Below are 16278 nucleotides of genomic sequence, written 5' to 3'. Positions count from 1 at the left end.
GTTTTAGGAGAGACACGACTTCCCTTTGCCCCGAAACCCCGTAAGAGCAGGTTATATTGGCAAAAGGGGCTCCCTGAAGTTGGGGGACCATGAGATGGAAAAAGAGCTGCCGGTGATGTCAACTGGTTGATGTGGGGGTCAGGTTTTCTTTATCCAGGGACTGGGGCTGCGAGAGGCTGCACAGCACACACACAGCAAGCTGGCAGGGGCAGGGGGATGCTGAGCTAATCTATGGAATAAAAACCCAGAGAGAGCGCGAGACACCGGAAAGCTGGACTCCATCCCTGCTCTCCCAGCAGTCATTCAGCCTCATCCCCTGAGGTCTGAAAAAAGCTGCTCGTCACACTTCTGCTCTCTCCTATGTCAGGAGGGCCCTTTTATAACTGTCCCCAGGCACCGGTGCAGTAGCTCTGAGGAACTGGGCTTCAGCATCCCTTCCTCCATGCTCCCCAGTTTGGCAGTGGAGCCGTCTCGTCGCCCCGTGCCCGGTGAGGGTGTCTGTCCCCTTTGCTGGCAGAGATGCTCGGAGGTGCTTGCCCAGCCCTAGCCCTGCCTTTACCCAGCCTAACATTTGCTTCACCTTGGGTAAACAGTTTAAAAGCATCGCCTCCCTTGCTGATGGAGGGGCACATGGCAGAGGAGCTTATTTCTACTCTGCATCCTTCTCCCTTGACACACACAAATGCTGCTTATTGATCTGGGACGTCAGCACCGTGCTCCGCTGCCGAACGTGGTCAGTGGGAAGTGCGGCTGTAAAGTGCACGATGGCATTTGAAAATTATTGCTGTCATCTTTGCTTTTAGCTCTGATTGCAAAAGCAAAATCTGGTCTAGCAAAGAGCAACCACAGAGATAAAGGCAGGACGTGGACACAGCATCCCCGAGCTGCTCTTGCCAACAAACAACAACAGAGATCAAAGAAATGTTTCTCACCTCAACCAGCACAGAGAGAACAACTGGTAAGAGTTTAGTTAAACCTCACACCCACCTCCCTTCTCCTTGTAACGCTGAAGAAATAAAATCCACCGCTACTATTAATATTGCTAAGCATCAGGCAATCATTCTCCAGCCAGGAGCCGGTGGCTGTGCTGGGGTTTTGCAGGTTTCAGAGAGAAAAAAGTTCAGCTTCAGTGTAGAAGGGTCTTTTAAAAAGCCCATTCCCCAGCTGGTCACTGCGTTGCTCGGGGCTGGTTTGCATTGCTGGCTGGAAGCACTCAGGCACAGCCCGGCAGGGTGGGCAGCCCACGTCCCCATCACAGGCCAGCGTGGCCCTTACAGAAGGTCTCTGTGCAGGGCTCGCACGTTCTGAGCCTCTGTGTGTGCAAAGGGAGAGTTATTTGGTGATCCTGTTTCAATAGCAGTAAATATCCTTTTTTTCCCCCCTGGGTTTTACCAGCAGCCACCTGCTCCACAAGATACCAGTGACAAAAACCACCAGGCTCACATATCTCATCATGTTTGCACCTCGAATTACTCATCATCCAGAAAACAATAAGAAAAACCCTGTAAAAGCAGCTCCAGAATTAGCAGAGATTTCTGGTTAGTAGAGACAATCCCAACAAACTCCATGCCCCAGACCTGCAGGACAACCAGCCAGGACCTTGCAAAACATCCCAGACACCCCAGGTCAGGACCTGTAAAGGGACTTTGTTTTCCAAAGGGAGAGGGTCAGCATTCCCTAAAATAGGCCTCCCTCCCCTCAACATCCATCTCCCCCCCAAAATAACTAGCCAGGGGCACGTACCATATATACGCACGATGTAGAGTGAGCACAATATAGAGCAAACCCTTCCATTCCTTTTAAGAACAACTCATCTGAAAGGAAAACCCTTCTCCTTACAGGCCATAGGGCCTGTGGGTGTTACAGACTGCCCCCAGTATAAATAAAGTCCACAGTTAGTCTGTGCACAGAGTTATTGGTGCTGCTGAGAGACCAGATCTCCAAAGAACAAGCCTTAGTGCCCTCTTTGAAGGGTATCCTCCCTTTAAAGGAAAACCTGGTATGAAAGGACCCTCCACAAGCATTAAGAGCAGTTTATCTCCCTACCTCTTGGCTTGATAATCCTGGAGCCACAGCTTGCCCTCAGCCTTATCTCGATCTCTCGGCTGGAAACAGGCAAATAGACAAAAAACTGATTTCAACATGTCCCTCCCTCACTTCTCCTTTCAAACACGGGGTCCGATGACTCTGCAAAAGCAGGCTGTGCCTGCCGGCGTTTGGCAAGGCGTCCAGTAAAAGCACAGTGCGGGGGAGAGGAAGGTGGTTTCAAAATGAGAGCAGGGACAGTCCTGCTGCCTCTCCTCAGGGCTGCCCACCGGGGCATCGCCCCGGGGACCCCCGGGCGCTGCGTACTCTGGGACCAGCGATTTCACACCCAGGAGGGATGTCAGTCGTTTACCCGCTTTGTCTGCTATGGGGTCTTCCAGTTATTTCTGCCCTAACCCCGCATCCTTCCTTCCACGGGATCTCCCGAGCGCTTTGAGTGCACCTCACAAGAAAACTGTGGTACCTGGGAAGAAGTGGAGGAACACACAGCACCCCCCACCCCATTTGGGTCGTGTTAGAAGGATGTCAAGGTGAACCCCATCCTTCTGGGAAGAGCAAAGGGGTCTGCCAGCCACTCACGCAGGGCAGGGTGGTTGTGAAAGCTGTGTTTCCCCCAGGAGCCCTGGGCAGGAGCACGGGTTTGGCACGAGACCTGCTGGCTCCACAGTGGGGGTGTGCCAGGAGGACTCCGGAGGCACTGCCCTCGAGGCACTCAGCACCCTGGTCACCCAGAGGGGCTTCACTGACCAGCCCCAGCCCCTCCAGAGGAAACGCTGCTGCGATGCCAAGCTCTGCCGGCTGCTGCTCGGAGCTGCTCCAGCTCCCCAGGGAGCTGGCTGGGTCCCCAAGGGGAAAGCACGCTGTGTCCTGCCCACCCTGACCCCACTTCCCTGCCGTCCCCCAGGGACCCAGATCACAGGGCTGACCTGCCCAGACACCACCCCTGCTCAAACACCGTGTCTGGCTCCCTGCATGGCAGCACAAGGCATGGGGAGAGCGCAGCCCCCCTTGACCTTTAGGAGGTCACAAACTCTATGTATAGACCTGCATCCCATTCATCTCGCTTGCAGCACCCCATGACAGCTTTAAAATGTTTTCTCCATCACTGCCATGAGCTATGTGCATGCAGCAAATATTTCTTCCACCTCACTCTCCCGGTGAAACGAATTCAGTGTCGGCCACTGGATTTATCATCCCCTTGCAGCAGGGCTGGGGCAGTGGCTGCTCTCACTGCAGGGACAGGCAAGGGGGGACACAGATTTCAAGGCCATTTCATCTGCTGGATTGGGGCACTGAGTTCAGAGCAGCAGGACCCACAGCATGTGCATGAGCCAAGGAGGGACCAGGATAGATGCATGTGAAGGTGGAAGAACTTGGGGCTGACACCGGGTGCCAGGAATGCCCCATGGTGCGTATTAAGCAGCTTTGTGCTATCCTGGAGTGCACACGCCAAGTTATTGGCCAGCTTCAGCACTGAAATGCTCCCCCCACAGCTTTTCCACCACCACCTCTCCCCATACATGTGTCAAAGCCCCCTGAGGAGTCCACCAAGCCCCGCGGAGCCACATGCTTGAACAACAGGAGAAGGCTGCAGGGCTGAACCCCCCCCACCACCCCCAGATCCCAGACAGACACACCAAAACATGGAATATTAGTGCAGCCGATCCGCGCCCTGCGGGGAGAGTGACTGTGTCCCAGCCAGAGTCCAGCCCTTATGGAGCAAAGTACGTGGAGGAGGAGAGACGGGACTTGAGCAATGGAAAGGAAAGGTTTAGGAAGATGGGATTTGTTGAACTGAGCTACAAATGGAATCCAAGCCCATACCTTCTGTTCCAGTATCTGGAGACTGTACCCAACTGTGTTGGAAAAGGCAGGCAGGTGGCTGGGAGGACGCAGGAGAGAGGGATCCCGGTCCGTTTGCACCCTGAGATGTGAGATCCAGCAGCCCTTCCGACAGGTACGAGTCCCTGCTCCTGCTCGTCGCTACGTGGGTCTCTTCACATCCCGCTGTGGCGTCTCTCGGTGGCACAGTGACAGCCCTTGAGCAAGGAGGGTGCTGAAATACCAGTTTCCAGTTCAGTCTCATGATGGCAGCTCTTTGAGCTGACTCACGCAGGAGAGCAGACGGGTGAGTAATACTCAGTACGGCTGCGAAGAAAACCCTTGCCTACAATGAAGACCTCCACCCTGCGTGTCCCGGCATTTCATACCAACCCACAAAAACCCACATTTCTCACTTGGCCTTACTTGTACAGCTTTAAACCTGAAACTACCTCTTGATCACAGCCCCTCTTAGCAAAACCCATCTCCTAATACCAACCTGGCAGTTGCTCACGGCTGGAGATCCCTCGATGCGACCACATCAGCCAACGCGAGCTGCTCACCATCGAGGGCTGGCCCCGCTCCTGGGAACAGCTGGGTCCAAACTTCGCCCCACGCCTCCTGCCACCTCCAGCAGCACTCGCAAAGGGAGCCGGCGCTGCAAGCCGTAGCTCATAAATCAGTGCCCATCACGCGGCAGAGATGCAATTTGACTGTCTACTGCTCGGAGAGCGGTGGGGAGCCCTCACGGTCCCTGAAGGAAGGCGCACACGGGGCAGGCAGGCGCTGGCCAGGCTGGCTTAACCACAGTCCCTGTGAGCACTCAGCACATCCCCCAGCTATAAAGGAATTAATGGAAAATAATGATTTGTTTTAGGGTTTTTTTTTGCAATAGGTCGCATGAAGCGGGAGTGCTCAAGGTGAAATCTGAGCAGCATGGTGTGGAGGAGGAGGAGGGCTCGGCCTCTTCCTTGGGCTGGAGGCAATGCTGGGCGAGCACACACATGCCCCGTCCTTCCAGGGTAAAGACCTTCCTCAGCCCCCAGGGATATCAGCAAGACTTTCAGGGCCGAGAGTAGGAAATCTGTAAGTAGTACCTGCAGTTCCTGCAGTAACAGCTTTTTTGCACAAGATCTCAAAGCACTTTAGAAATACCGAGTTACACCACAGCCCCGTGAAGGAGGGAAATAGCCCCGTATTCGGAGCGGGGAAGCAGGCGCAAGGTGCAGCGAGCGACTTCTCGAACGAAGAGCCTAAATCACATCAAGGAGACAGAACTGCACACGGTGGTAGAAAAATCTCTGCCAACAGATTAACTGGCTCCAACGCTACCTGTTCCCCATGCCCCCTCTTTTTCTTCAGTAGTGTAATACCATCCAAGTGCTAGAATTTAACGGTCCCATCTAGCTTTCACGTGACTCCTCTCTGCTGCATAGCTGATTAATCATTCAAGCAGGGACCAGATCTGGAGCCGTATTAATGCACATTTCCTCCTGCCCTACTCCCACCCCACTTCCAGAGCAGAAGCAGACTTTCAATTGCACTTCCCTGCTTTAATATTTAAAATCTTCTACATGGGTGCAGGACCGGCTGACCCTTCCACCCTCTCAAAGCCCTTTCCAAAGCAGAGCACAGCCCCCGGTTCCCATCACGGAGAGGGCAGCAAGTGCTGAGTATCTGAGCCAAATCTGCATTTTCAGGTTTTAACGAGCAAGGCAGAGATTCTCACCAGCATCTACCTGGCCAAAATGTGCACCCTCCTGAATCGTGCTGCTCCACTCAACCCAACAGCCGCACAAGCCTTGCCTACGGTGTGACTTGTCCAGCCTTTTAGCCTCGCAGCTTCAGCAGTCCCAGAATGGGCTTCACTTCTCACCAGCGTGCTCCAAATGCACTGAGAAGACCGTGATCAATCTCTTTATTTTGGTTTGCTCCCTCTCACCTCCTCAAAGACCGTGCCAAGCTCTAGCCCGGAGGAACAGGGACCAACAAACCATTGTAAGAAGCTAACAGCTCAAAAGTCGCTGATTTAGCTCACTAACACCCACGCTGAGGAGAGGAATATTTCATTTATTCCAGCCTGACTCATCCTCTCAACATATTTTCCTTTTTCCAGACAGCAAACCCCATGGTCTCTCTGCAGATCTTACTGCTTGTCCGCACCAGTGGAAGAGACAGTCAGGTTGAACCATGGATACAAGTTCTCACCAGAGCAGATACCCAAATGTTTCTTCTCCCAAGCACACTTAGATAAAGAAAGATTTTAAAAAACCTCCTGGGTTTGTGCTCATTGTTGGCATGAGAGCTGCACAGTGAGCACTGCTGGGCAAGAGGCCTGGAAACTTTGTGCAATCTGTGTTTTCTAGGATTATCTGGGAGCAGAGGGTAACTGGGAGAGAGCCATTTTAAAACAGAACAGAGCACAGAGAGGTTTCTGCAGCATCTTAACAGTTGGACTGATGTGATTCAGGAAACCTCAATTTTAAGTAATTTAATTCACAAAACAGAATTTATTAGGTTCCCACAGGGCTGTAACATTTTATCTCTTAATGCTTTCCTTCTCCACCCACTTCTCGCTACAGAAAACAAACCCAAGTGGCTCAGCCAGCCTTCAAATGCAGTAAAACAGCCACGTGGGAGGACGTGCAAGTCAAAAATGATGTAGGAGAGCAGAATCTGGAAGATGTCCACCCCAGTTATCAGGGAGTTCAAGAGAATTAAGGCAGCTCAGGGCAGCTGGGAAGAGGAATGAAGCCCAGCAAGGTTTGGATGTTACCTGTAGAGCAGCTTCTGAATAACTTGTTTGACACACATCAGTGCAAACCGGAAGGACTCGCCTCATCTCAGCAGCCACAGGACCAGCTCCAGCGTGGGACGCCTCCTCTCCAGCCCTGCCAAACTATACCGACACACCTAATTCTGCTCACACAGAAGGAGTAGCAGCTCCGGCGCTGCTGCTGGAGCGTACCCGGGAGTTGCGCTTCATGCTGCTGGAGTAACGACTCCTCACTTTCCCAGGGAAAAGAGCTACCAGGTGGATCACACCACCTTAGAGAGTTCAGACTGAACTCAGCAGAACTCCCCAGGCATCTCAGCATGCTTGGAAAAAAAAAAAAAAAAAAGATGGATTATTTTTAAGTAGAGACATATTTTAGAGGCAACAACTATGCTGCAACCCTCAACTACTTCCTCTAGCAATGGGTTGCAACTTTACAAGGACGATTGGTCTGGAAAAACCATCTGGGTAACACATCTGGGTAAAGTGTTAAGCAGTCGCCTCACCCGTTTACAACAGGAACTGCGAAATGGGCGTTTGTTACAAGATCTTAACATCTTATTTTCACTTCACAAAGTCAGTAAAGAAAAATCAAGTACTAATGTCACCAATGAATAGCCAAGAACAAAATCCAAGTGATTCTGCTGTTTAATTCTCCCCATCCACAGCTACTAAGTCACCATCAAGTTTGCCCACTCACACACACACAGATGCACAAACACCATTAAGTTTTGAGCTGATTTCTCTTTACTTCACAGTCTTGGCAAAACAAATCTGCATTCAAAAGTCATTTCACATTAATATATTAATCAAACATTTTCAAAATAAATATATTTTTTTAAAATAACCATTTCTTTACATCACTGCAGTAGCAATTCTAGAAAAGTCAGTGCACAGATAGTAGCAACTTGATTAATTAGCTAGACTCAAACAAAAAGAAAACAAGAGGTGGACCTTTTTTCTCTCCAAGCAGGCTGCATGCAGCAAGTCTCAGAAGTTTCCTAGCGCACGATCTTTCTTCACACTTGCTGGGAAGGGTTTTCTCTCCCACAGCTCTCAGAAGTCAGTGAAGCCTCATTTGTGCAAAGCTTTGTACAACGCAAAGTCTTACAACCTGGATTCTGATCAGTCCTGCAGAGGTTCTGCATACTAGAGTTGTTGCTAATGAGTTCAGTTAATCAATGTTATGGAAAGAAAATGCTTGAACCCTCAGTCCACGTTCAAGTTACTTGCGAATTTCCTGATTAGCTGATCCAGGAACACCAACAGCATTAAACAACATTCAAACAAGCACCTCTGTTGTACCTAACACCTTATTCCAACGTTTTGCATATTCTCTCAAGTGCTTCCAGGGCAGAAGTAAAGCAAGTATCTTCCCCTCATTAGCTACTAATTCACCAGTTAAATCACAGCAGTAAGATACTTCACTGGCCAAAAAGTGTAACTTGTGTTACAGCAAAGAAATAAAAAAAGTGCATTATAAAGAGACTATTCAGGACTTAGTGACCTCAAGCCCACACACCTAACTGGAAAAAACAGACAGAAAATTAGTGTTCCCATATGATCTATAATTAGTTATATGCTACTAATCAGCCCTGTAAAGAGCAGTATGTTTTCTTAAGAAGGGAAGCTCGTCAGCATCATCATACAAGGTGCACAGCAGGAAAATTTGGAGGGCTACCAGATTATTTGCTACGATTGTCAGGAATGATGTAGCTAAAAAAAACCGAAGAAAGTTTAACAGATATCTGAAAAACGTAACAGATATCTATTTCCTTTGAGATCCCAGAGGTTCCCTTTGAAGCCCTTTCTCAGCAGCAGAGGGAAAAGCTGGATGTGATACTCTGGGTTGAGAGGAATACCCAGAGACATCCCTGTGTCCAGAGATGCTCCTGGCTGCACGCTAAGGTAAATTTAAGACACCCCCCCATCCCCCAAGAGCCTTGTTTCCATGTTATGAGCATGTTAATTACCAGTTTGGAGCAGTTGTTTACTCTAAAGAGGTATAATTTAAGTACAAAAAGAAAGAGTTGTAAGGGAAACAATCACAAATGAAGAGAACCTCCAGTCCTAGTGATGCCGCGCACAGGGAGAAGGGAATACTGCGGCAGGACAGCAAACCCTCAGAGCTCTGCAAGGTAACCCAGGCTGCTGAAATCTCTCCCCTTGCTCTGCACATATCTACCACTAGAGTCCATGAAAGCCATGTGCCTTGGGGGAAGGCTTTGCTCCTCAGTGCTATGGACAATGCCCCAAGATTCTGCCAAAATGGGAAGTAAGAAAGCAATGACTTGTGGAGAAGTTCTGGGTTAGTTTATTGTTTTTTCTTGTCCTCTGGTGGGAAGTATGGAGGAGGGGGTGGCTGGTCCTGAAATACAGACAATAAAAGAAAATCAATTCATGGGTAAGAAAAAAAAACACACAAAACCCCCAAAAAACCCAACACCAAAATCAATTCAGACAAACTTTGCTGTGACACTGAGAAAAAGAACTGCTAAACACACACTTGGGCTCACACTGCAAACGATACAGGGACTCACTGCGGGCATGTAGACGTTGTGTTGGTTGACGGGGCTGTAGTAAGCACTGGCAGCGGCTTCGGCAGCCTTCGCTTCAGCTGTCACAGAAAGAGAAGTTACAGATCTGGTGACACACAGAGAACTTTTACAATCAAACAAAAACTCCACATATTCCGGGCCATCAAGTGTTACTCACAGAGCACTATTTGACCGATACTCGAGTTGCAAAATAGCTACAACAAACACAATTGAGCTTATCTCTTCCAGTTGCCACAGGACTGTCAAGTCTGAAGTGAAACAGACCAAGATTTAGTTTGGAATTGTCACCTGGGACTTGTCTGTTAGGCAACAAATAAATGCTAACAGCTCTTTTGCCTGAATACAGACAATACCCCTTAAAAGGCAGTCAACAAACCGTCCTTCTTGGGAGTGAAAACACAAGACAAAGCAAAAATCAGCACAAGTTTATAGCAGCTCAGGGGATTCATACTTTAAAAGCGGTAATTTATGAAGATAATCCTGATCCTCTATTTCTGCAGAATACAAAAATGTTGTACAACCATCTGGATCAGTGCCACTTTCCAAATAATAGTTCAAAGATGACTGGTTGTTCATTCAAACTAAAGAGAGAAGTTAAATCCTTATGCAGACAAACATCCTTACCTGCCAGAGACCTATGGTTGTGTCCAACCACAAAAACTCTTCCCCCCACCGGCCCCTCACACATCTTTTAAAACCATGTTCAAAATCATTTCAATAAATCACATCAGAGTGAAAATGAGACTGGTATTTTCCCAGCTCCTTTCCATCATCTGTTCCTCTGTTCCATATTGTTTAAGCAAAAGTGATCAGGTTAGAGTGAAACAGGGGAAGGGGGAGCGACTATCACCAAAGCCACATTTGCTAACTAGAATGGACTAGAAACACATTTCACCATCAGTTTCTTTTTATTCATCTATCAGAGCAAGATTATCACAACAGAAGAATCACAAACTGTATTTTTTCTGTCACTAGAAGAATAAAACCAGCTGCAAAGTATCCACTAATGGTATCTACTGTGGAGAGAAGCAGGCTGGCCTCCAGAGTGAGCTGGATATACAATGCTGGAGTTATGGGAGCTCCCTAATCCTCCTCCTGAACAATTTTAACTTCTAAGTGGAGCTTCTAAGTTGACTCTCAATTCCCCAAGAGATAACAGACAAGAAACAATGTCTGTTTCACAGGTAACAAAACCATCGTGAGCCAGTTCACCTGAACATGTTTTTTACCTGCAGAAGTGGTAGGCTGGTCTGGCCCAGTGACCGGGGGTTCCATGGGCCCTGGGTACGGCGGGGGTGGAAGCTGCATGTAACCCATGTTTCCATCCACCACAGGAGGGCCAGGATAAAACTCTGTCAGGAAGGAAATAGCACAGCAAGAGACTTAACTCCTTCGGGTGGGTCACAGCATACAGCCACAACAAGCCAAAAGCAAATATAATTAAGCTCAGAAACAAAAACTGCACAAGGCATCAGATCCAATCTAAAAGACTACATAAAATTTGTGTTTCTTCCCCTTTTTACCTATTTTAACTTGCTAACTAGAATAATCCCCATCCTCAATCCCAAGGCTTACCAGGAGGAGGTGGTGGGTATGCATAGGCCCCGTTAGCCACAGCTGGTGCGAAACCATAGGATCCATTTGGCACATAGGAATAGCCGTAAGCTCCACTGGGTATTTCACCTCTGGAGACTGGAAAAGTAAAGATAAGTTTACCTCATCAAAACATCAAACCTGCGTCAAATACAGGCCAAGAACTTCCAACAAACTTAGAGTCCTTATCTGAAAAACAAACGAGCTCCATGCCAATAAATCTGCTGTTCATTGGATGTGAAAAAAGTAGGTATGTTTTAAAGCAAGGAAGTTCCAGATACATCTGGAACCTCGCATGGATTTGAATCCACCCTGTTGCAACCTAAAACTGCCCTTGCTGTGAGATGACTGCAAAGCCTCCTGAAACCACAATACCCTCTGGCAGACACCACCAGACTCCCCTACCTTGCGATGCCACCTGCAGCATGCGCTGCCCAAACTCGATGGCGCCCCCAGCTGAAAAGGTCATCTTGAACGTGGCGGATCCTTGCCAGCCGCCTGCACGGAGGAAAGGCAGAATTCAGAAGCAAGGAGAAGCTGTTTTGATGCTATTTAGCTTCCATGCTTTATCTACAGATGCCTTGTATATAATTCTTTAAAGAGCTTGTGCCAAATATCCAAGAAAAAAAATGCAGATGATGTGGTAGAATTACCCTATTATGAGGAAAATTCACATTGGGCAGTATTTTCAGGTCAAGAGACACCTGAAGAACATCAATGAGGGAGACATTCAAAAGCTTACTAAAGTTCTGCCTGTTTCTACACCAGCTGCCCACAGACCAAGCTATCAGGAGCGCTGGATTTGCTCTAGCTTTGTGTAAGATCAGTACAGAAGACAGGGATTTTGTTAATCCCATTTGCTAAAAAGCCTTTGCAACTACACCTAACTGTCAGCTATAAATTAGTTTGGGAGTTTGAGTGCCCAATGAAGCAAAGAGCTTAATGAAAAACATGGTCCACATAAATCCATTAGAGTCCATGGAAAATATTTCAAGTCAGGATAATAACAATAAAAAAAAAATTAGTGACATCTCAGATTACAGGCTAAAAAAGAAAAACATGCACAGCCCAGAGTCCCAACACTGCATCAAAGCAGAAGCTGTGTCAGTGCTCAAGCAGGGACACAGATTAAAGAGCCTTTTGAGCTAAACCAGACTCTCATGGCTGTTAAAGCAACATCCTCATTAAAGGAGACAGCCTCTGGGGAAAACTCACAAAGATTTAGCTAAAGCCGTTTACCTTTCACACCATTTAGTGTTTGTCGTTCCTGCTCGAGCTTCCTCTCACACTGGATAGTGCCACTTTGCTCCCATACAGAAGCTACAATGCTGATTTCAGGATTACAGACTGAAGTCTCCTAAGCACTGCACTGTGATTTCAGTGCCACAACTAATAAAGTAAATTAAGCTGGGGATTAAAGAGTTTACTGACCCATGTGCCTTTGCATAAAACATATTCTTGAAAACATCTATCACAACCTTCCCATTGAACATACTATGAAAGCAGCCCTTAAAGATTCCCTAATTTCAAGACAGTCCATTCTCTTCCCAGTGTCACTTTTACTGCGAACATGCACTACAGCAATAACACGCCTTTCCTTGAACTGCACAAGAAATCGATGATAGAGAGCAGCACTCTGGAGACCTGCACCTGAAAACCCAAACAGACCCAGAAAGGATCACGAGGCTTTGGCATAGGAGGACCTGGATGCAGAACTAACAGGTAACCCCAACCAACCAAAGCAAAATGCCATCCTCACTCCTGCCGACTCTGCTCTGATGGTTACTCAGGGAGATCGCTTGGCTGATTGAGCTTAGTATTTTGCACAGAGGGTAGGAATGTGATCGGTGGCAGAACAGATCTGTCCATTGTAACTGTACAGGGAGCAAATAAGGGGCGTATTTTTAGCTGCTAGTTTCAAAGAAACACATTTTAGCAGTGCTGTAAAAACCCATTTGGTCAGTATCCAGTTTCGGTTACACTGGATACTTACTTTGCTGTGAATTGTGTAGTTGAAGTAAGATACAGAACATACATCTGTACTATACCTACCTCCTGCCTCTGCTTTCACTGTACCCTTGATGTAATTTGCTCCAAAGACAGGCTGCTTAATCTCACAATCTTTCAACAAATAAAAGGGCATCATGAAAGACTGCATAGCGTCCTTTCCCTTCGACACAAAGATAACCTGAAAAGAAAACAACATTACAAAGGGTATTTAAAACAAACGGGAAACACAGCCCCCATTTATTATCTGAAGAGACTTTTTGATGGACTGAAACTCCACATCTGAAGCTCCTCATCAGTTCTGCAAGCCAGAAGCTACACAGAACAGCCACAAAGGTAAACCGAAGCCTCGAGGCATAAAGCCTTCCCAGAGGACTACCCTTGCTCAGATAATACTCCCCCCAGCTTCCAGAGAACTCACTGCTCCACACAACCATGATTTAGTAGCTGTGCTGTTGCATTCAGCATTTCCAGACCACTGCTAATTTCCAATCTTGAAGATGCCTGATGGACTAAACAGCTGCCTGTATAAGAACTAATCAGATTTATTACCTTTTGACAAATAGATAGGATATGCAATGAATTCATAATGCTCCCCGGATGGAGAGGATGAGCCATACTTCAAGGGGTAGTAGATTATCCTGACTTTCATGCAGCACTGAGGACAATTAAATACAGAATTGCAAAGAGCCCTTATCTCCTTACACAAGATAAAGCCTTTTACTACTTACTCGGTAGGGAGTCAAGAAAACACTCCCTTTCTTGGTCCCTTTGAAGGCATCTGGCATAGGTTCGATATCACTGAAGGTAATTTCTATGTGATCATAGGTCATCAAAACGCTGCAAACAAGATGAGGGAAGAGACACGGCGTCACAGTGTTACAGCTCAAGGCAGAATTGCAATATGCATGTAAGGTTACTGACCTACCAAAACTGCCTTTAACCTCAGGCCAGTGCTCAGCAGACAAAATCAGTCCGACTTGCCTTTTTTTTTTGTTGGCAGTAGCAACTTAAGTAATACTGGCTGCTTGTTCTCAGCCTTGTGTTCCTTCCTCAGCGTGCTGGCACAGCTACTGCTGTCTGCGTAGCCAGGCAGGGAACCTAGTCAATTGAACTGATCAAGATCTCAAGACTTTTTTTTTAATTTTTTTTTTGTGTTGCATTTCTGCTGGATCAGTTCCCTAATTTGGTTTACCACAAGTAACACAACAGAGGAAGGACTGCTGAAGCAGGAACTGCTCAGTCTGCCTTACGCAACACGGCTGCTGACAGTCTAACCACTGTTTAAGCATCTGTGTCACAAAAAAGTGATCAAGAGGAACTCCCCTTTCTTACCACTAGACTTCATTAACCCATGTTGTCTGCACTGACTCCTTAATTCTCAATTAGACACTGACCTGATTAAAACCAGTGCAATACCTTTGGATGGATGCAGTAACTTATATTAACAAAACAGCATCCACATTAGGGACTCTAATCCCTAAAGCTGGAGAAGCCTCCACCACCTTTATCTCTGGCAGCTTACGTGTTACCATGCTCAGTCACTCACCTTTCCCTTCTGCCAGCAAGTACCTGTCCCTCCAGCAAAAGCTCCAGAAGGGCACAGGGGCCAGCACCTCTGCTCACGCTCCAGCGTATCAGCTGAATCAACCACCACAAGCAGCCTGGGCTGCCGTGGGAGAGGTAACCCCTGATCCAAGGCAGGCTGACTACTGGGAACTGTAACGCATTAAGCTGCCACAATTGTTTTGTTTCAGTGAATGCAAATTTAAAGCCCACAGTTGATCTTACTAAATTCTTCTAAGAAGGGTCACATCTCAAATGAAAGTCAGGCGCAGAATTCCTATAGCAATGTTTAAATGGTCTCGTGGAAAGCAGCCTTGAAGAATGAACTACCCCTTTGTCTCAGAGGCAGGTGACTGCCACGTTGGAACTGAAGCACACTGGCAGACACAGAGGGTGAGGACAGCCCACTGCCATGCAGACAGAGGCAGCTCTGTGGAGGCTTTCTGTTTCCATGGTTATATCCCAGAACCTTTTTCCAACACTGTTGCTGCTTCCCGAATACACCGAGGGGGTGTGTGCGCAAGGAACCCAGCAAACCAAACCGGGCAGGCGGCCCAGCGCTTCCCAAGCGGGCAGCTCTTGAACACAGCCACACTGCAGGTGCAGCATCCCAGCTCTCCCGCAGCGCCGGCTGGCGAGAGATGGATGAGGCTTGGGTCCAGGCCAGAATCACCTGGCTGGGGGCTGAGCGCTGCCAGCTCTCACCGAGCACTCGGGGGAGAGGCCGGGGACAGCATAAGAGCCAGCGGCAGGCGGGGGGAGCGGTGTGTCGGGGGGAGGCCCGCGGCTGAGCCCAGCAAAGCCCCCCCCGGGGAAACGCAGGGACAGGGGGCTACGTACAGCCCCTACCCCCGTAGGGAGAAGAAGGGAAGGCGAGCCCAGCCACGCCGGCACCGAGAGGATTAAACTACCCCCCCTACCCCCTCCAGGCCCCGGGGCACCACAGACCCGCAGCAGCACCCCCCCCACACACAACCGCTCCCCCTGAGGGAGAAGGGGAGGAGGAAGGCAGCTCCCCGCAATCCCCCCGGCGACTGCGGCCGGAGAAGGGGAAAACGCGGGGGATAACAGCTCACTTCTCGCTGTTGTTAACGATGACGCCGCCGCCCTCCGAGTGGTTCCTGTTCAGCGCCATGGCCGCCGCCGCCGCCGCCGCCGCCGCCCCCTCCTCCTCCTCCTCCTAACGCCGAGCTCACTCTGCGCATGCGCGGGAGACGGGCCTTGGGCGTCAAGTCGGGAGCGAGGCATGACGGGAACGTGACGTGCGGGCATGCTGGGAGCTGTAGTCATCGAGTCGCCCGCCGGCCGCCATGGCACGGCCTGCAGGGCGGGCCGCGCGGTGCATGATGGGAGTTGTAGTCCCCGCGTCGCCCGCCATGACAACCACGACACATGAGGGGAGGGGGGTGTCATGGCGGCCGGCGGGCGACCTGGGGGCCTGCTCGATTTGAGGAGTGCTTCCAACCCCGCTCTGCCCCAACCCGGGTCCCCAACCCTCACTCACCACCTCCATCGTCCCCACCAAAGCCCGGGGGCAGCAGGCCCACACATCGTTGGGAGCTGCTATTCCCGGCCTGACCATCCCTGAGGAGACCTCCAGCCCCCGCTCCCTTCCACGATTTATAATCAATATTAATTTACCGAGCTCAAGCCTGCTTAGATTTTATTAAGTTTCCTCAGTTTTCTAATACATAAGAGTAAGGGTAATCCAAAAAGCCAGTCTCCTTTTTGGGAGAGCTCTCTAGCATGTTTATAAACCCATTAATCATCCCATTACATGTGCTGCTGACCATATATAATAAAATGATTTAAGTTATTTAAAGCTTGCCTGATCTTGGCAGCAGTTTTTATGGCTTTTTTTTTAGCAGCGCTTCGCAGGTGGGAGTTCGCAGAGCACCCCGATGGTGTTCA

At 48.9% G+C, this 16278-nt stretch overlaps 1 protein-coding gene across 1 annotated transcript; it reads right to left on the bottom strand.

Moving 5' to 3' along the window:
* Nucleotides 1-7367: 7367 nt before the first annotated feature.
* WBP2 (WW domain binding protein 2) lies at nucleotides 7368-15542 on the bottom strand. Its single transcript, XM_068413248.1, has 8 exons — nucleotides 15444-15542; nucleotides 13533-13641; nucleotides 12847-12982; nucleotides 11200-11292; nucleotides 10777-10893; nucleotides 10431-10553; nucleotides 9184-9260; nucleotides 7368-9011 (listed from the first exon to the last, which is right to left on the bottom strand). Exons 1-8 carry the CDS (start codon nucleotides 15500-15502, stop codon nucleotides 8958-8960), a joined length of 768 nt encoding a protein of 255 aa, XP_068269349.1. The 5' UTR covers nucleotides 15503-15542; the 3' UTR covers nucleotides 7368-8957.
* Between the last annotated feature and the right edge of the window lie 736 nt (nucleotides 15543-16278).

The sequence above is a fragment of the Nyctibius grandis genome, chromosome 15, assembly GCF_013368605.1.
Source record: "Nyctibius grandis isolate bNycGra1 chromosome 15, bNycGra1.pri, whole genome shotgun sequence".
In the NCBI taxonomy this organism is placed as follows: Eukaryota; Metazoa; Chordata; class Aves; order Nyctibiiformes; family Nyctibiidae; genus Nyctibius; species Nyctibius grandis.
This window is presented reverse-complemented; position numbering and strand designations above follow the sequence as displayed.

What these genes read in the sequence shown, in the direction of transcription:
- WBP2 (XM_068413248.1), bottom strand. Translation starts at nt 15,502, where the DNA reads ATGGCGCTGAACAGGAACCACTCGGAGGGCGGCGGCGTCATCGTTAAC. An exon ending in CCAGCCTACCACTTCTGCAG is followed by an intron (nt 9,261 to 10,430) that starts GTAAAAAACATG and finishes TTTCTGTGACAG; the next exon opens with CTGAAGCGAAGGCTGCCGAA. An exon ending in ACAACGTCTACATGCCCGCA is followed by an intron (nt 9,012 to 9,183) that starts GTGAGTCCCTGT and finishes TCTGTATTTCAG; the next exon opens with GACCAGCCACCCCCTCCTCC.